The sequence below is a fragment of the Podarcis raffonei genome, chromosome 8, assembly GCF_027172205.1.
Source record: "Podarcis raffonei isolate rPodRaf1 chromosome 8, rPodRaf1.pri, whole genome shotgun sequence".
Lineage (NCBI taxonomy): Eukaryota > Metazoa > Chordata > Lepidosauria > Squamata > Lacertidae > Podarcis > Podarcis raffonei.
This window is the reverse complement of record NC_070609.1, coordinates 50,014,641-50,035,545: the sequence shown is the minus strand read 5'-3', so window position 1 is coordinate 50,035,545 and position 20,905 is coordinate 50,014,641. Positions and strand designations below refer to the sequence as shown.

Below are 20,905 nucleotides of genomic sequence, written 5' to 3'. Positions count from 1 at the left end.
TATGACATCATCTTTTTTTAGGGAACCTTGTTATGGCCTAAAAGGCACAGGAGCACATTACCTGGGTAGGGTTGCCATTATATTGAAGAGCAAAAAAGAGGACACCATGACGGCCATTCAAAGCAAATAGATGCAATTTGTCTTAAATTTTACCCCTGAAAAAGAGAACATGTCCTGGATAAAGAGGACACATGGCAGCCCTACCTGGCAGAGCACACATTGTGCGTTGGGGGGTAGTCACCGCGGGCACTGTACTTTCAAAACACTATCATACCACTTGAAACAGTTGTGGCTTTCCCCAAAGAACCCCAGGAACTGTAGTTTGCCTGCTTGGCGCTGAGAGGAGACCCCTATTTCCTTCACAGAGCTACAACTCCTACAGTGGTTTAATGGGTTCAGGAATCCTGGGAACTGTAGCTCTGTGAGGGCAACAGAGGCCTCTTAACTTTAAATGTTTAGCACAGATGGGGCCTTAACACAGCCTCCAACACTGTACACACTTCGTTGGGTGCCAGAAACGGTTTTTATCTGTCCAACCTTCCCCAGAAGGATGAGTTGACTCATAGGTAGTTATCGGATTTCTTTGTTTTGAAAAATGTGTTCTTAAATTCTGTTTTCAATTGTATTTTTCCTGCTGCATGCTGCTAAGCTATTTTGTAACATTCAAACATTTATACACATTTTGTTGGGTGCCACAAACTTTTCTTATTTGTCTAGCCTTCTCCAGAAGGATGAGTTGACTCATGGGCAGTTATCTGATTTCCTTTTTGAGAAATGTGTTTTTAAATTCTATTTTCAATTGTAACATTTAACCATTTATAAAATAGTCTAAAATAATAAAAATGTCTTTATAGATAAATAAATGAGAGGAGGGGGAGGGAGGGAGGTGTGGAGAGGTAAAAGTAGTCCAATTAGATCTTGTCAACATTAACACTCAGAAGTTAATCTTCCTCTTTTCTAGGGACTTTTTCTCTCATGTAAGCACACATAGTATTACAGCCTCAATATTCCTGCTGCTTCTATGGACAAATAAGACAGTCACTATTGTTTGGGCCAACTCATGTTTCTAAAAAGCTGGGAGACAGAAGCAGGGTGTGTGTGTGTTTTGCATTTCTAGGTCAGCATTTACCTAGCCAGGTCTGCAGTCTTTCAAGGCGCAGTAGCAAGAAACTCAGACCCTTAATTAGATTACAAATTGCTGTGGAGAGAGAGCAGAATTTATTGATTGAAATTTGAGCCAGAGCAGGGAGCTGCTGCTGCAACAGCAGCAGCACAGAGGCTATAAGAAGCAGAGCTACAAAATCCCCAGTTGAAGCCTTGCCTCTCCCACGAAGCCGTGAGCAGCCCTTAGGGTAGGCTGTTCATCTGCAGTATGGGGGCAATAGTACTGACCTATCTTACAAGTCTCTTGTAAGGATTCCAAGTTAACATGCACAATCTGCTTTGCAAATGTTACAAACCCTAAGTATGATTGCAGTGGAAGAACACAGGAAGCTGCCTTACACAGTCATAGCCTTGGTCCATCTGGCCCAATATTGCCTGCACTGACTGGCAGCAGTTCTCCAGGATCCCCACCTCTATCTGGAGATGCTGAGGATTGAACCTGGGACCTCCTGTGTGCAAAGCACATGCTCTACTGCTGAGCCATGGCACTACCACTGAACTGCATCCTTTTCTGTTCCCATATGAGAAACAGGAGTAATAAAAGACTGCACCTCTGAGCATGGGCAGATTGCCTTTCCTTCTCTACAGAATGACCACAGCAATCCTTTCATGTATTAGAGCGGGGGGGGGGGGGCGTACCTGCAGCCTGACAGATGTTGCTGCACCACAACTCCCTTCATCCCTGACCGCTGGCCCCGCTGGCTTGTGGCTGATGGGAGCTGGACCCCAACACCATCTGCAAGTTGAGGCACAGCACAAGAAAGAAACTTACTTTCGCTGCAAGGGGAGCTGGACAAATCGCCTTCCACAGAGCCTTCGCGGTCAGAAGCGCCTCCCTCCTTTTCTGAATGGCTGTGGTCCTCCAAAGGAACTTCGTCCCCTTCTTCCATCTCACCAAAGGTGCCTGCAAGAGCAAAACTAGGTCAGAAATTATGCAGGCATTCCACCAGCCCAATTTAAAAGAGACGCTCAAATAACATGCTACATTTGTTTTTTTAAATGCACCAAGAACAGTGCAATTAACGATCCACAGAGTTTGAGGTCTCCTGGCAAATCAATAGCGCATTGAGAGGATATTGGCAATAAACAGCAGCCTCTTCTGTCACATATGGGTGGATTCTGGTTGCGTGTTCATTTGGAAAAGGAGGAGAAAAAGTTATCTCTAGAAGTATACCAGGACGCAAGCATAAAATTGTCCAGGGATGTGGTGGGCAGAAGGCAGAATGTGTTCCCTGGGTGATTTATAGTGCATTGAATCGCAATAATTTAACAGCAGCAAGTAAATCTCTCGGCCGTGACTGCCCTTGTGCTAATTGCTTAGGCTCCATGTTGCTCACCAGGAAAACAGGAATATTTTTCTCTAGCACTCATAATACTAGAACTCGGGGACAGAAAATGAGGTGGAGTACTGGAAGATTAAGCACACAGAAAAGCTTTGTGCTAGAATTCCCAACATCTGTCCTGGCTCAGATGTAGCATTGTCCTCCTATTCATTCATCTGAAGTCTTTTTAAGCTGCCTCCACTCAAAAGGTCCCAGAGTGGAACCATGGGCAACGTAAACCAAAATCAAACATGCATAAAATGAATTACAGTGGTGCCTCGGGTTACATATGCTTCAGGTTACATACGCTTCAGGTTGCAGACTCCTCTGACCCAGAAATAGTGCTTCAGGTTAAGAACTTTGCTTCAGGATGAGAACAGAAATCGGGCTCCGGCGGCACGGCAGCAGCAGGAGGCCCCATTAGCTAAAGTGGTGCTTCAGATTAAGAACAGTTTCAGGTTAAGAACGGACCTCCGGGACGAATTAAGTTCTTAACCCGAGGTACCACTGTACAGACTTTAATTACAAATAAAAGCAGTAGCGGCAATAGAAATTCAAATGCTCAGTATGCCTCCCCAAAACCCAAAGGTGTGACTTTGAGGGGCTGCATTATACCAAATAAAACCAGTGGTCTATCCAGTTCAGTACTGTCTACACTGACTGGCAGCAGCTTTCTAGAGTTTCAGGCAGGGAATCCTTCCTCCAACTTGGGAGATGCTATTGGGGACTGGTGTCTGCTGCTTGCATATCTGGGGCAATGGATTGGAAGAATAGGGCAGAAACGCTCCCCTAGGCTCTCCTTGGCACAGCTGCCTTAAGGGGTTTTTGTTAGAGACGGGGTGGGGGAGTTGTGTTCTTCCCCACCAAAATATGTGAACTACTCTCCTAAATTTGCACTTCTCCAAATATTGGGGGGGGGGTTGAAACAAGCCGCAAAAATGTGAGCAAAAATGCAGTTAGTAACAAAAATAATGTACACCAGTGCATTCTGTTAAGAGGAAATTGTCTAAATGTGTAGATTAAGAGAAATGTGATCCAAATTATTCATGAATTTTCAGGAGGATTCTTCTTTTTAAAAAAATGCAATGCAGAAAATGTGGGCAGCTGAACTAAAGACTGGGGAAATTAGAAACTGACCTTGAGAGATTTGTCCATGCCCACCTGTTCTTGATAGTATGAAGGATGGTGGGAAGCCTTTCTCCCCACTCCCCACCAAAAGTACACCTGGACACATCTGAGAATTTTTGGGTGTATGGCTGCTTCACACCAGCAGCTGGCATGATGAACCCCCTTATTAATTGTGCACCCCATGGCCAATGTTGACACTGCCCAAACATCTGGGCCAGCCCTATTTGCCAAGAGGGCAATACAATAACGAACGAGAAAAGCCAGCGGGTTTTCTGTGTGGTGCAAAGTCTGCCATTCTCTGGCCTCTCTCTCTCGCTCCGGCCTTATTCATCTGGGTGAAATAAGTTTCTGTGTGTGCGGGGGGGGGGGGGGGAGAGGAGATGGAAGAGGAGGGGGTTAACTTTATCAGAACCCGAGAGCCGTGAAGGCGTGAAAGAAAAAATTAGCCTAACGATGTTTCATTTACAGCGAGAGAAACGATTTGTTAGCCGGCGATTGTTTCTGAATATTATCAGAGCCTTTTTAATTGTGCTGGAACTGAAATTAGTAGAATTAGAATAAATTGCCTTCCCTTCTCCGGCAGCCTCTTTATTCACGCTCATTGTTGTCTGCTTTGTATAGATTATGGGCCCTTTGTTCTCCCAGCGTAAATATACATGCCTAGAGTCATAGAGAGTGGCTGAGGTCTGGGGAAATGCACCGCATGCAACGCCCCCCCCCCCCGTGCCAGCCCACTTCTCCTTTGTCGTTGAAATGTTTGCCTTTTCAGGGTGAAGGCGGGTGCTGCACCCCCAGCAGCAGCACTTGCCAGCTCCCAGGAAGGGCAGACTGACCCCTGCAATGGTGCAAGACCTCTTTTCTTTTTTAGAGGCCCCCAGAAAACAATCAACACTGGGGCAGGTGTCCATTGCATTAGCGAGGCTGTATTTATGCACCCTGAACGAGCCCGATGTGTGGCACAGCACAAGCACCTGAGAAACCTAAGAGTCCATTATTATTACAGTGGTACCTCGGGTTAAGTACTTAATTTGTTCCGGAGGTCCGTTCTTAACCTGAAGCACCACTTTAGCTAATGGGGCCTCTTGCTGCCGCAGCACGATTTCTGTTCTTATCCTGAAGCAAAGTTCTTAACCTGAAGCACTATTTCTGGGTTAGCGGAGTCTGTAACCTGAAGCGTATGTAACCCGAGGTACCACTGTATTTACAGGGGTACCTTGGTTTACGAACTTGATCCGTTCTGGAAGTCCATTCTTAAACCGAGGCATGCTTTCCCATAGCAGCGGGGGACTCAGTTTACAAATGGAACATACTCAACATGTTCTGCTTCCAAGGCAATGTTCACAAACCAAAACACCTACTTCCGGGTTTGCAGAGTTCTTAATCCAAGTTGTTCATAAACTAAGCTGTTCTTAAACCAAGGTACCACTGTATTATGATTAATATGGAGCTGTTCTTAAACCAAGGTACCACTGTATTATGATTAATAGGGTAATAATAATAAAAACAGGCGTCTTGTCCTTCTGGCCAAGGAGGCAACCTTGAAAATATGTGCACAATGCTTGTGGAAATCTTGGGATCCAGGAGGGTTGGCTAAAACCTCCAGATATTTTGGGGTTCAGGGAAGAGGGGGGAAAAGGGACAGAAAGAGCAGGAAGAAGCAGCTGTTGAACAAACAGAGTATTGCCTTTATTGTTTCCTACCAGGGGATTTCAAGATGCAGGGTGGGCTATACATTTTAAAAAACCAATTCAATAATGTAATCCATACTAAATATGAAAAGCTTAAGTTTTCCGGAACACATTTACTTGGACCTGACATAACTTCACTGTGGGCTTCCAAATCCTAGTGGTCTTAAGCCTGTAAAATGAGCAACGGTTATGGGGGCTCCTTCCAAGAGAACCAAGGTTTCCCCCTTCTATCTCAATTCCTGTGCCCCCACCCCTTAATTCTTAAAAAGGACACTGTGGAAAAGGGTGACTAAAATGATCAAGGGTCTAGAGAGCATAAAAGGAGCCTGCTGATTCAGCATCCTGTGCTCACACCGTAGCCACCCACATGCCCATGGGAAACCCACAAGCAAGACCCGGGTTCAAGAGCATGCTCCCCTCCTGTGGTTTCCAGGAACTGGAGTTGCTTGCCTATGAAGAAAGGCTGGAGGCTTCTTATACATTGAGCGAAGGGGAGGTGTGCTTTGTGGTGTGGTGAAACGGACAGGGCAAAGTTTTGCTCCATCTCTCTTATTATGAGAACTTAGGGCTACTGTCTAAAGAAACTGACCGGAAGGAGGTTCAATATAGACAAAAGGAAGTCACATCACAATTGCCACCAAGACAGTTTTACCTGCACTACAACCCTGCAAGGTAAGTGAGGCAGATGGTGGGGGCAAGTGGCTCAAGGATACCTAGCGAGCTTCACGGCAAACTGGTGTTTTGATCCTGGATCTCTCCAATCCGAGTCCAGCACTCTAATCCCTGTGCCATACTGCAATCTCACCAGCCACTACAATCATCTGAGGGCTCTGCGTTCAGGAGCAACTACAGGAGGGAAATCACTGCCACGCCTGCTTGTGGGCTTCCAGGAGGCATCTTGATGGCTGCTGTGGGAAATGGAGCCCTGCACCTTTGATCTAATCCAGTCGCCCGTGGGGAATGGTGATGGCTTCAGTGACTCGACTGTAATGCAGACAGGAGACAACTCCACATAAATGAGCTATTTTAGCGATTCTCTTCGCAGGGCTTGCAGACAGAGCTTCTCGGGCAGTAGGGATGGTACCCCAGGGAGAGCTGAACCCCAACCCACAAATTAAATAAAGTGGTACCTCAGGTTAAGTATGTAATTCGTTCCAGAGGTCTGTTCTTAACCTGAAACTGTTCTTAACCTGAAGCACCACTTTAGCTAATGGGACCTCCGCTGCTGCCGCGCCGCCGGAGCACGATTTCTGTTCTCATCCTGAAGCAAAGTTCTTAATCTGAAGCACTATTTCTGGGTTAGCGGAGTGTGTAACCTGAAGCGTATGTAACCCGAGGTACCACTGTATTAGCTATTGCACACATCCCCCCTCCCTCTTTTTCTCAAAAAAGGGAAATAAAAGCATACTATAGTTTTTGAGGGATGAAGGTGGCACTGTGGTCTAAACCACAGAGCCTAGGGCTTGCCGATCAGAAGGTCGGCGGTTCGAATCCCTGCGACAGGGTAAGCTCCCATTATTCAGTCTCAGCTCCTGCCCACCTAGCAGTTCGAAAGCACATCAAAGTGCAAGTAGATAAATAGGTACCACTCCAGCGGGAAGGTAAATGGCGTTTCTGTGTGCCGCTCTGGTTCGCCAGAAGCAGCTTAGTCATGCTAGCCACATGACCCGGAAGCTGTCTGCAGACAAATGCCGGCTCCCTCGGCCAGTAAAGCGAGATGAGCGCCGCAACCCCAGAGTCGTCCGCGACTGGACCTAACGGTCAGGGGTACCTTTACCTTTTTATAGTTTTTGAACATATACTTTGCTCTTGCAGAACACTGATAGCCAGAAACATGCCATCAGCTTTCCCATGCCAAGCAGTGTGGGTTAACTGAGCTAGTAGATTTAAAAAAAAAAAAAGGCAGAAGGGAGGGGGGGGAGGAAAAAAGAAAGAAAACTGGGGGTGGGGGTGATGGAAGAGAAGAGAGAGAAGCCAAGGCAGCAAACAGAGCCTCATTTCTGCGGGATTGCTGGAAGCCTAGCGGAGTTATCACCTCACGCAGGCTCCCTCAGTCGGCCTGATCTGTCTATTCTTCATTAAGCAAATACGCTGAAATGGAAATGAAAACATAATAGCTATTTGATTTTCGGCGAGATATTTTGCATATTGGTTCAGTGCTGATAGTGGAATTTCATCAACTCCCTTTTTTCATGCTTTAAAACTGAATTACTGAAGGCTGGCTTTACAGAGAGAGGATGAGCCCAGAAACCCACTCACTTCCCAGATACTCCGCTTAGACGATTAACTGGGGCTCCCTCCCTCCTCTCCCTCCACCCCCCCCGCCTTTTTTGATAACAAGGAAGGATTTCTCTCTCTTTTTGAAAACTACTGTAAGGAAGAACTTGCGCAAATCTGAGATGATGCGACAAAGTTTCACTGTGCAGATACTAACTGGTTCTCGCCACCTCACTTCCATTAACAGATAAAAATAAAATACCAGGTGTTCACAGGTGTGTGTGTGTGTGTGTGTGTGTGTGTGTGTGTGTGGTTAGCATGCAAGAGGCACACATGTAGCTCAGATCATGCCCTGCAAAAGCTCCAGCAAAATGCACTCTTACATATCTCAAGGAAGGGACCATTGCTCATGGGGGTAAAGGCACACATTTGGTGCAGGCAGGCAGGAGGACCCTGGCCAGTTCCTGGTATCTCCAGCTAAGAAGCAGGTAGTCAGGTTAGTGGGAGAGACTTCTCTCCACTTGAACTCCTGGAGAGCTGCTTCCTGCCAGAGTAGACAATACTAGGATTAGTCTGGGATTGAACTGGGCCAAATCAATGAGGCACTTCACTCAATAGACCATTACATATACATATAGCCACACACACGAGCATATCTCCTATGGATCCCAAATCCTAGTTTGGGGGTCTTCCTCCCCTCTCCACAAGCCCTGACAATCTTGGGTCTTTTGTATGAGATATCCTGCTGCTATCGGCCAAGAAAGACTCTGCTCAGCAGATCAGATATGCTGTATGAAAGTGTTAGATCTGAAATGCTGTATGAAAAATTATCCCCCACCCCAGGTTTTCTGAAATACAGGAATTCTGAAAAACAAGAATTCTGCAACAGACTGCATGATATTCGGATCTGCATAGGCTTGCTTGGTTTAAATTTGCAGATCAATTTGTTTTGTTTTTTCCCCCCTTCCCCCAAATAACTGAAGCAATTGTGAATTACAGTTCCCTGTAACATGAAATGATAAATTCATAGAATTCACAGAATAAAGGTCAGTAGGATAGGAGAGAACAAATGAGGGTTTTTTTAGGGATAACAGAAACAGGAAAGGACCTACACCAATTTAGGAAGTACAACGTGTGCTAACCAGAAACTCCCTTTCTCGTTTCAAAATTTAACAGAAATTACCCACGTGCTTTCATGCTTTCAATGCAAAGGAAACACATTTTTACCCTAAAAGCATGTTTTGTTTTTAAAGCTAAAGCTCAAATTTTGCATTAGAGGTTACATACAGCAGTTCCACAATAAATAGTAAGAATGTTTCCAGCTTTGTGAACGCCAGTGTCAAGTTTTTGACTTTGCCACAGTCTCTTTGTAAACTCACACAAAGGAACTTTGGATCGCCAACTCTCTTTTCTTTCTCCCAAACGCACCATGAACAGAGGGAGCGACATACTAAAATGTGTGGGCTGTCCGTCAACTTGTTCAGGCTCAAGGCAGCTGAGATAATTCCCTGACAAATCCTTGAAATAGCCATTTTGAGGAGGATGTCAGGTTCATATTTAGCTCATCAGTTACCCCGTGTGTCTAATTACCACCTCTGAGAGACAGCTGAGTCCGTGTTGGATGCTTTACAGGGCTGGCAGGCAGGGATGGGAGATAACTCACAAAGAACTTGTTGCATCTCTGCGCTGGCTGGAGGTTCCCTGCGCTCAAGGAAGAGTTCCATCATCCAGTTTGCACCATTACTTTCCCCCAGGAAAACCTGCAGTTTAGCACTGAACCATAACAAGAGACAATCATGTCTTCCGCAGCCATGCTTTCTAGGAACGGGAGAAGCAGCAGTGTGGACGGACCCTTAGAAGGCATCTTCAGTGTTGTTTAGCATGGATGTAGTGCCCCTTAATGCTCACGAACTCCTCAGTTACACTCACTGATCCCGTCATCCCAGGCTATTTAGCCATGGTTCAGTGGTCAGGGATGATGGGAGCTGTAGTCCAGTAACTTCAGGAGGACCACATGTTCCTCCATCTTGGATTTATACATAACCGCCCTTTGCTATAAGATTTCAGGGGAGCATGCAATATAAAAATATATAAGCAGTGCCATTAAAAAACCAAATGATGAACTTAAAGCAGACTTCCCCAACCTCGGCCCTTCAGATGTTTTGAGATTACAATTCCCATCATCCCTGACCACTGGTCCTGCTTGCTTGGGATCATGGGAGTTGTAGGCCAAAAACATCTAGAGGGCTGAGGTTGAGGAAGCCTGACTTAAACCATATGATCAAATAGGGGAAGTATTTACTGGTTGGTTGCAATATCATCAAGTAAACAATATATTTAGTGTAGCCAAAAGAAATACTGGTTTTGAAAACAAAAAATCCAGATTTCAAACCAAATTGTTGTCAAAGATGTATAACTTGTTGTTAGAATGGCACACAAAAGATGGAGAAATTAAAGAAGTGATGACAAAATGGGCTATAGACTTTGGGTACAATATCCAGTATGAATCTTGGTCAAAATTGTGACCAATTGTTTGTATAAAAAATTGAAAATCTTAATAAATATCTTTTAAAAAACAAAAACAAAATTGTGAAATGAAGGTTTGAATGTTTGAAATATTGTGTTAAAAAAGAAAATAATTATATATATACATATATACATATATGTACACACACACACACACACACACACACACACACACACATATATCTATATATCATCTATATATAAACTGATGACAGCAGTTAATGAACAGCAGCAGATTTGAAGAATTTTAAAGCTTTAGATGTTTCAAAGTTCTGGGAGAATTTTTTTAAAAAGGCTTTTGCCTGGTACTGAAGAGAAAGGATCACAGGCCCCAGGAAACCCTCCCTTGGGAAGGTGCTGCACAAGGAGAAAATGCGCTCCCTTCCCATCACTGCTCTCATTGCCTCTGGTAGGGGTTCGCAGAGATAGCCTTCAGCAGATGACCTCATTGTGATTTTGGGAGAAGCAGCTCCATCAAGTCAAAAAAAGATGGGCTTGTCCAATTCTACTCAACTGAGCTCCTGGCTGAACTGCAGGCACCCTGGCTTTACCGTTCCTGTTCTTAGTCTCTAAGCTACAGCAATGCCCATTCAGGAAAGAGATGTAAACTGTCAGCTTCACAAAATGTGTTTCATTTTGGAGTCATAAAACCATGAGAAGACCCATTCTGGATCAGATTAAAGGTCCACCTAGTCTACCATCCTGTTTCCCACAGTGTCCTGATGCCCCTGGAAAACCCATGATCAGAGCTTTAGGGCAATAGCTTGCTCCCACAGCTGATCCCCAGCAACCAATATTGGAGGCTTCTGGTCCTGGAGTAGTATAGCAGCCAGGTGACTACAAGGTGATTCCCACCCCCCTCCATCCTCAGTAGTCATAGTGCCAGAATGATCTTGGGTGAGCGGGTCTCCCACTGCCTCATGCAAAGACCTTCAGTTCCCAGTCTTGGGAAGAGGGCTGGGATCTCCAGACACATGAAGGCCAACAAAGCAGAAGGATTAGAGGCACTGGGGTTGAAAGGCCTGTGGTTCAGCTCCCAATGAGTTCACTGCAACCTCTCCTGGGTGTTTTCCTGCTCATTTCCCCTCACAGTCTTGTTGCAAGGTCAATGCAACAATAAAGTATTAATAGGGATTAAGCACTCCAGCTATTGCTCCATCAAGTCTGGCCTCTGTCTCTCTCTGGGTTTATCCAGATGATCTGTTAAAAGCATCCCTTTCCTGCACTGAGATTGCTCTAGCATTAATGGAGCTTACTTTTGACATGTATAGGATTGTGTTGCTGTACGAGCTGCGGTTCCAATCATTATTATAGCCGTGCAAGTCCCATTTCAAAGGCAATAGTGCGAGGTCCAGTTCACTGATCCTGGAGGGCAGGGAAAGGAGAAGAGAGCTTCACCCCTTTCCACTTTAAAAGGCTGGATGAAGCACCTTCCACCTCAAGGTGAGGTTGCAAGGTGCCGGGGGAGGTGGGGGGGGGGAGACAGACCACAGACAAAGGAATGTAAACTTTCTTGGGAATTGCTTGCAGAAAGCTTTTATGGTAATTAGACTATATATGAACTTTATTAAGCATTATTTCTTATTTGTTTCCAGGGTGGTTCTGTTATATAATGGGTATTCATTCTGATTTGCTTGTGGGGCATATACAAGTCTTCCTGTTCATTATTTGTTCATCTGATACTTTTCCATGCACTTCTCCATCACTTTCTCAACTGCAAAAAGTCAGTGCTTTTGTCCTGTTTTTAAAGTTGATTTGTTGTGCTAGTGTGAAAGAGCACATTACTCCTCTTTAATTGCACAAAGCTAAATTTCCAGTATGCACTTGAATCCCTCCCATAGGGATTCAATAGGGAAAATAAGAACATATGAAGAGATCTGCTGGATCAGGCCAACGGCCCATCTAGCACAGCATCCTGTTCTCAGGGGCAAATAAGATGCCTGTGGGAAACTTGCAAGTAGGACCCAAGCAGAAGAGCACCTTTCCCTTCTGCAGTTTCCAGCCACTGATACAGTATTCAGAACCCTGGAAGCACCCAAAGTGTCAAAGTCAGAGACAGACACGCAATGTGAAAGGGAGAGAGGGACTGCTTAGTTTACAGCACCTGTGTGGGTCACAGCTTTGTGGTCTGAGCAGGGGCAGCCACATGGTGGGGGGCGGGCAAGAGAAAGCTGTAGGGCTCATCTTTCATGACAGTGCAGACACCATCAACAGGTGTCCATCACATGTGTGACCAAATCCCAAAAAGTGCTTTCAGATTACAACAGCCCTGCTTTCTAAGGAAAGCACAGCATAGCCCCCAGGACCGGCATTACATTGGCAGATGCTAGGGAAATGTGATATTCCTGCAACAGAAGTACTCCTTTGAGATACACATCTGGACCCCATGCAATAAATAAACAGCAACAACTCCTTGTTGTGCTATAAACTGACCATCTGGCAAGGATATTCAGCTGATATTTTAACTCAACATGTGACAGTGAATGCACCAAGTCTGCCTTCTCTCCCCCCCCCCATGCCAAATTAATCTCCTAGGCGTTACTGTACTCTACTCCACACACCCCAATATATTCAATAAAATAAAGCACCATCCAATGAACAATGGCACCACATGGATAAAACGCTGCTAGAGGAACGGCATGTGAAACATTTCCTTCAGGAAGCAGAGAGACATGGGTCAGCACAAATCACCATTAGATGAGTAATTATTTGATCATTGCACTCAAATTAAACTTCTTTCAGCGTCTGAACAATAAACCTTTTCTTGATCCTTCTCATTTATCCAGTAAATTAAAAAAAACCCAACTATATCTATCTATATATATAGAAGTCCCCCCCCCCCCACAAGCCTTCCAAGAGAGAGACCCTGGACTATCCGAAAGTAGGCATGTAGACAAGAGCTTAGTGATAAGAAGCTGCGATAACAGCTAGAAAATAGCAACAGATTCAAACTTTCCCACCAGCCTGGAGATCAGGGGAGGCAGGGATTCGGCAGCACAACTGACAGTTTCTCTGTTCCCTCTCCCTCCCTTCCACATACCCATCAAACCCACAGAGGGAGGGAGGGGAAGAAGAGGAACAGGCTCCCTATCTGGAGAAGTGGGATACACCTGGTCCTGTGGATCAGTTTGTGTGTGAGAGAGGGACTTGCAAGAAAGGAAGGAAGCGAGGTGGGGTAGTTTGCAAAATTTCCCTTAAAGGTACATTGCTGGGGCATTCACTCCTGCAACTATTCCTGCTTTTGTAATGAAGTCTTCCTCCAAGAGAACCTGCAGCTCTCTGGCAGGGGAACATAACGAGGACAAACAGCTCTGCAGCAGCAAAGATAGCAGGATAGGATAGATACACCCACCCGTAGGAGATAATACAAAAATCTCTGGGGAGGAGGCTTGTTCCCCCTGCAGTCAACTGAGGTCATTCCCACCAGACAATAGAAAAGGGTTCTCAACAGGCAGGATGCTTTACACACACAGAGGGAGAGGCACACTTTGAAACCCAGGAGGGAACACAAGGCAGACAAGAGACCTCAGTGTGGTCTACAATCTGGGTCCAAATCTCTGCCTGGCCAAGTGATTTAGGATGCGTGGCCTTGGGCTAGTCTTTTTCTCCCTCTGTCTGGCAAGCCGGTAAAAGACTACCAGGTATTAAAGAAAGAAACACAGGTTCCAAACCATGCTCAGCCAAGCAGCTCCCTGGGCTGCCTTGGGCACGGCACCATCTCAGCCTGTCCTACCTCACAGGGTTGTTATGAGGATAAAATGTGTAGATAGATAGATAGATAGATAGATAGATAGATAGATAGACAGACAGACAGACAGACAGACAGACAGATATAGTTGGCTGCCCTTAGAATACTAGTGGGATACAAATGCGATTTCAACACACCCAATTCAGTTCTTCATCTGTGAAATGTGAATATTAATACCTAACTTCTCACGGCTTTTGTGAGGATAAATTGCATATCTGTGTAAATAATAAAACCCTTAGATATGATCTATAATAAGGGGGTGGGGTGGAAAAAATCCCAGCACCTATTGCTTTAATGTTTTCTCATTATAACTTTTCCACAGTCACTTCTGTTTCTGCCAGCAGCTTTTGATCTGTTTCATAGGAACATAGAGAAGCTGCCTTATACCGAGTCAAACCACTGCTCCATCTAGCTCACTGTTGTCTACAGTTACTGGCAGTGGCCCTCCAGGGTTTCAGGTTGGTGCTTTCCCCGGCCCTAATTGGAGATGGCATGGGAAGATGGATGCTCATCCCCTAAGGATGCTAGTCATCCCCTGTGGGGCGCATGAGTTCACTGTGCAATTCCTGAGACAGATTGGGCCAGGTTTGTTTGACCAGAGGAAAGCGAAACTGGTGATCAAGGAGATGCAGCAACTGCCCTATGAGGAAAGGTTGCAGCATTTGGGGCTGTTTAGAGAAAAGGCGAGTAATTGGGGGAGAATGAGAGGTGTTTATAAAATTATGCAGGGCCTGGAGAAAGTGGGTAGAGGAAGGGTTTTCTCCCCCTCTGGTAGCACTGGAACTTGTAGGCATCCAGTGAAGCTGAATATTGGAAGATTCAGGACAGACAGAAGGAAGTACTTCTTCATGCAGAACACAGTTAAACTATGGAACTCACTCCTGCAGGATGCAGTGATGGTCACCAACTTGGATGACTTTCAAAGACGACTGGACAAATTCATGGAGGAGAGGAATAGCAATGCAGTCAGGAAGATGGGGACAAGTTCTCTCTTCATTCTGTACCCATTTAAGGCATGGGGTGGGGGTATAGGGCTTTTAAATTTGGTTATAGACCAAGTGTTTGGTTGCATGAACACGACAGGGACAGGTTAAAGTGAGGAAAAGCACTGATAAAAAACATTATTCACAAGAGCTTTTCCTGACCTATACCACCATCTCCTACAGGTAGCAGATGCTACGTCTGAATGCTCTTCCATGCAATAATTTCTGAAATATAGAAACAAGAAATATTGCTCTAAAACATTCCCTCACCCCACCCAATTGAATGGTTTTAAACACAAACACAATCAGATTAGCACCCCCACCATAGTATGGTCCAAAAAGGTCTCATGCTATGTGGATTTTGCTGACTGGACAGCTCTGCTCTAAGCTGCTGGGGTATTGAAAAGGTGGGTTCAAGTGTACCTTTTGATAAATCTGCAACCTCATCAACATCTGGACTCAGAGCTAGGTTGATAAAAAGTCCCTTAATGAGGAACACATATAGCCACGGACACAGCATCTTGCTCCACGCTTGACTGAAAGTTTCAGAAAAACACGCTGAGCTGTCAACCAACAGAAGCCCCATCATCAGGCTAAACCCCATTCAGACCAAAGGGGAGGTACAGAAGGCTTCCCCAACCTGAGGCTACCCCAATGTTTTGGATAGCAACTCCTCTCAGCCCCAGCCAGCATGACCATGCTCCCAGGCTGACCAGGGCTGATGGGAGTTGTCTGAGAAGATATCAGGCGGGCACCAAGTTGGGACTTCAGGATCTCACCTCAAAGCTACCTCATGCTCCCCGTGTTCATTTGGACGAGGCCTCTCCACACAGAGGAGACATCTGCCCAAGGAAAGCTATACAGACAAGCTCCTATCTGCATAAGGGGAAGATGGGTGAGCGAGCAGATAGCGGTGGATACCACCAAAGAGGATGTTGGGCAGATAAAAGCAAAAGAAGAGTCCTCAACCAGACGCAAGCCACAGATAGAAGACCCACAAAGATGCAAAAATTGTTAATCAGAAACCTACTGCCCATAGTGGGTTTCCTTTCCCTCTGGAGCCTAAGAAGCTGGTATGTACAGGGAGAACAAAGTATTTTCCCCTCTATGACTAGGAATGATGGGGTCACTCAATGACATTGGCTGGTTTTAAACTCAGAACTGTAAGTGTGTAGTAAGTTCTTCCCTAGGTAATTCATTTATGAAACTCACCTTCTCCCCCCCTCCAACTTCCTAACACAAAGATGACAACGCCAGTCTATCTTACGAGGTTGTTCTTAAGTATTTCTAGGATACATGAAGCACCTTGAGTATTCACCAAGCACATTGCATCAAGTGCTAAATATTGTCAGTCGATTACTAATGTATTGTTCATTGTTTATATCCCATCCCTCATCTGCAGACTGCCCAGTGCAGATCAAAATAAGAAATGGAACAACCAATTAAAAACAATTCCCAAAGTCCACCATTAACTATATTCAGTGGTCCAAGCATATTATCCATCAAAGGCCTGACTACATACATACATACATACATACTGCATGGTTTCAGCTGGCACATAAAAACTAGGTAAAGTTGGTGGTGCGGATTTATGTACTGTATGTATTCTACAACATGCCATTGATGCAATCATAATGCATTAATGGTGGGGAAGATTTTGCTGGACTGTACACATATCATTCTGCTTTATTAGCTGTTCTGTGATGCTTCCCTAATGTTATTCTATTATTGCCAGCTAGACTAGAGAGCGCAAGAAAAGCAGGGCCAAAAAATAACAACCCTGGAACGTTTGGGGTATGAAAAGTTACAGGATTTCAGCAGGAATTGATGAGACACCCACTGATTGCAAACAAAGCGGTATGTCCGCTCCAATACAATCACGAGCGCAAATAACCCCAAACAAACTACAGTTCTTGGGATTTGTTTTAGGTGGGTGAAATGTGCTTTAAATATATGGTGCGTATGCCGCCAGAGAGACCCCATATCATATCGCAATCAGCCCAGCACCAGACTCAAAAGCCTCAGTCTGGGCTGGTTTCTACTACTCTCTTTCTCCAGCCCTCCCCTGACAACTTAAAAACTTGTCCAAAGATAAGTTTAATATCAGTCTGGTGTGAGCAGCTGATAAGTGTGCAGGCAACGCCCAGCAGCAAAGAGGGACCTCTCTCTTTCTCTAAATGAGGAGTCCTTCTCCATTTTGCTCCAAGATGATAAACTGAGCCTGACCTTCCACTTCAGTCTCCATAGTAACACAGGTGCCCCCTCTGCACGGTATGCCCTCCACACGCTCCCAGTGATTAAAAATGCTAAGAACTGGGGAGGGAAGAGGCTGAAGACCAATAATTTTACTATTTCTCTCCCTGCTCTGCTTCAGAGCTCTTTGCCTAATTTAAAAACACCACGATTCAGCCAGGAAGTGTGGTTGATAGAGGTCTCTCAGATTCTTTCTACCTCCTTGAGACATATAAGGTCCAGACTGCACAAAGGCCACATTCATATCATACATTGAAAGCTCTATGGCACTTTAAACAGTCATGGCTGCCTCCAAATAGTTATAAGAGAACTGTAGTTTGTTAAGGTTGCCAAGAGTTGTTAGGAGACCTCTAATCCACTCCCACAGCTACAATTCCCAGAGTTTCTGGTAAGAGGTATTGCTAAACTGCACAGCAAATTGTAGCAGTCACTCCCTGGGAAACTGGGCTTCTTTGTGGGGTGGGGAGAAGGAAGCATCTGATAATTGCCAGAGTCCTTTGGGGAAAAGCCATGACAACTAAGAGTTTGCAGTGTACATTAGTCCACAATCTGAACAGCTTGCACTGCTTTGAAAGCAACAGCCAATAAATATCCTCTACAATCATTCAAAGTGGACTTTTTCTCCCTCTCGTAACATGAGAACAAATGAAGATGAATGATGCAAGTTTCAGGGAGGAGGTAGAAATGATGAATTTGTCACACAGCACATAGTTAAAATGTGACCATTCGTTATCACAAGATGGCCACCAACCTGGATGGCTTTAAAAGGGATATTAGACAAATTAATGGACTCAGGACCCCAGAACCTCAAGGACCACTCCTCCCCATATGAACCAACATGGACCCTGCAATCGCCAGCGAGGCCCTTCTCCATGTGCCCCCAATATGATGGGTGGCAAAACAAGAACCGGCCTTTTTAGCAGTGGCTCCCAGTTTGTGGAATGCTTTCCCCAGGGAGATTCACCTGGCACCATTATCATATCACATATCATTAGGTGCCAAGCAAAAAACATTTATTTTCTGCCAGCCCTTTAAAAAATATGAGCTTTAGATTTTTCTCTGTTTTGCTTTATGCTAATTTTAATGTATGTGTCTTTTATTGTATGTTGCTTTGAATTACTTTTTGAAAAGTGACTAATAATAATAATAATAGAGAAGGCTACCCCTGACTACTAAGTCACGACAGCAGTGATGCCTGCCTCTGAATACCAGTTGACAAGGAGGAACAGCAAGAGAGGGTTATAGCTTTCAGGCCCTGCTTGTGAGCTTCCCTGAGGCATGCGACTGGCCAGTGCAGGAAACAGGATGCTGAACCAGATAGGACTTTGGTCTGATCCAGCAGAGCTGTTCTTAAGAAGCATCAGGAAAATGCTCCATGGCTCCCTTTGTTCACACAAACAGTGCCACAAAAAAACTAATTCTCCATGGCACAATACTGAGACTATCTAGATGGAAGGATCTGTCAATTTCGACTCATGCAGTTTCTCATTGTCCCAACGTTAAATTTAGTCCTCCACATTTCTGCAGCAATTTGAATTTAAGAAACAAAAACAAACAAAATATCCTCACAAAAATTCATCAGCATTTTTGTGCAAATTTCTCCAAATAAGTACAGGTTTTTTTAATGTACTTTGACTAAAGCATGTATCCTTGCAAACAATATCTCCTAATATAATGCATTTTGTATATAGTTTTCACTAAATAAAACCACTATGCTAAATTACCACTACACTAGTGTTATGAGTTTCTGACTAGGACCTGGGAGATCAGGCTCAAATGCCCAATGGGTCATGGGGCAGGGTATTTTGCCTTTTAAAATCATAACTGTGTCTTTTTAAAAAAAGTATTTTTTTTTTAAAAAAGAGTGAAATAAGCCAAAATTCGTAACAGCTGACAAGATGTAAACGGGACAATTTAAAAACTCATTTTTCCCCCTATACCTGGTCACATCCACAACAATGTATCCTGGTAAGCCTGTGCTGATGCAGCATACAGGAACCCACCCCCACAAAATAAAGTGGGGCAGAAGGCCCTTTGGGCGCTAGCACTAATTAATGACATTTATTCTCAGCTGAACATATCCAAGAAGGAAGGCGAGAAAGCCAGTGGAATGCTCAAAAGGCGTTTTTGAAGACACCCTTCACAACAAGATGGCTGCTCAAAGGTCAAGAGAGCATCTGAACTTTTTGGCTTTACTTCAGCAAAAAAGAAAAACCCTTCCCTGTTCCCCAAATCTCTTGGGAAAGGAAAGAGAAGAGGGGGGTAAGCGAGGAGGAGGAGGAGGAGGAGGAGAGTCACAGCCTGAGAAAAAACAGCTCTGCTGCCGCTATCAGGGAGATTGGTTTCAGACAGAGCTCCTCTCTCTGCCAAGTCCATATCCTATCTGAGGCGGGTGCAGTTACTTAACATTCATCACGGACTGAACTCTGTAACTTTATCAGTTCTTGAGTATGGCGCCATCTCAGGGGCCGGCCATTCTCGGCTCTCAGATAGGCCCGATAAACCACTGATAGATTACAAAAGATTGTTTCACTTCAGGGGACACGATTACTAATACTAATAGTGTGAGTGTGTGTGTGTGTGTGTGTGTGTGTGTGTGTGTGTGTACGCGCTCTCTCTCACACATCATATCAAGCTAAGAAGGGAAGCAAGAGAGAGAGAAGGAAAGAAGAGAAATAATGAGAAAGAAAATACGAGGGCAATAGCAATGAAGTGACTTTACGTTTCAGATGGGGGCCGATAACGCACTGATAGATTTTAAGAGAGGGGAAAGATTCTAATAGAGCTATCCCAGTCCTCAGACACATCAGATGGAAAGGAAAAGATTGCTTTGCAAAAAGGAGGCGGCGACTTCTAATGCAATGCTGAGCCTTTCATCTGATAGGGGTAGGGAAAAGGGGAGTCTGGAACAGGGAAGGAACAGAGGGCTGGGGTGTGTTCATAGGCAGGTGGTGAGGAGAGGAGAGAAGAGAGATACAGATTCAAATTCTCTCCATTGCTCAATATTGCAAAAAATAAAATTAACAGTATAAAAGCTCCATGGAGGGGGGAAGACTGCATTTCAACACTATAACGTGTATAATAATTACTAAATAAATTTGTGCTTAGCCTTTGCATTGCCGTTCAAAATGGTTTCACATTGATTATTTCCCTAACAGGAACCAAGAATATTGTCAGGAATACTTTCAACACAAAATGTGTCTCTTCACAACAAGCCGGTTTCCTAGACTGACTGTTGAAATATAAAATAAAATAAAAACCTCAATCAATTCTGTGTGATGGGAGGGTGAAGCAGTCATCCAATGCCAAGGAGAGAGTAAGAAGGAAGGCAGTTTACTAGTAATTAGGTGTGATATCTTGCTCCATATATTATGCAGAACTGAAATTGCTCAGGGAATGGTATCTAATACAGCCTTCTCTGACCTGGTGCCCTTCAGTTATTTTGGACTTCAGCTTCCATCATCCTTGCCCACTGGCTCTGTTGGCTGAAGCCAATGAGAGTCATCGTCCAAACCAGCTTGGGGAAAGCTGGTATAAATGGGAAGGACATGCAGACAACCAAAGGGGCCTTGGGAAATCATCCTGGCTCATCTTTATTCCTGTTATTTCCATTTGAGCTACCAAAAATCTACACATAAAGACAGGTGAGCAAGACCAAAACATGGAGAGAAAGGGGAAAGAAGGCAACAAATGGATCAACAATGGCACAAAAAGTGTTTGATCTTCAGACTCTTATAAAGAAAACCTTGTCCACAAGTGAAGCACTGGAGGTGTGAGCAAGAGGACAGAGGTGCAGCGCTGGAATGGGGAAGATTAGGATTTGTAGGCAGTCAGCCTCCTGACCTCCAGCAGAGGAAGAGCAGGGATCTCTCTAAA

The 20,905-nt window shown here is 44.7% G+C and overlaps 1 protein-coding gene across 4 annotated transcripts in view; it reads right to left on the bottom strand.

Annotated features, from left to right (window-relative positions):
* ZFPM1 (zinc finger protein, FOG family member 1) overlaps nucleotides 1-20,905 on the bottom strand; it is a 111,765-nt gene that overhangs the window by 57,123 nt on the left and 33,737 nt on the right. For 3 of the 4 annotated variants that reach the window (XM_053399955.1, XM_053399956.1, XM_053399957.1), the window contains exon 2: nucleotides 1,937-2,068. In XM_053399955.1, coding sequence (XP_053255930.1) covers nucleotides 1,937-2,068 — 132 coding nt within the window. Of the gene's footprint in view, nucleotides 1-204; nucleotides 307-1,936; nucleotides 2,069-20,905 lie in introns of those variants that run through there. The other variant, XM_053399958.1, reaches the window with a different exon arrangement.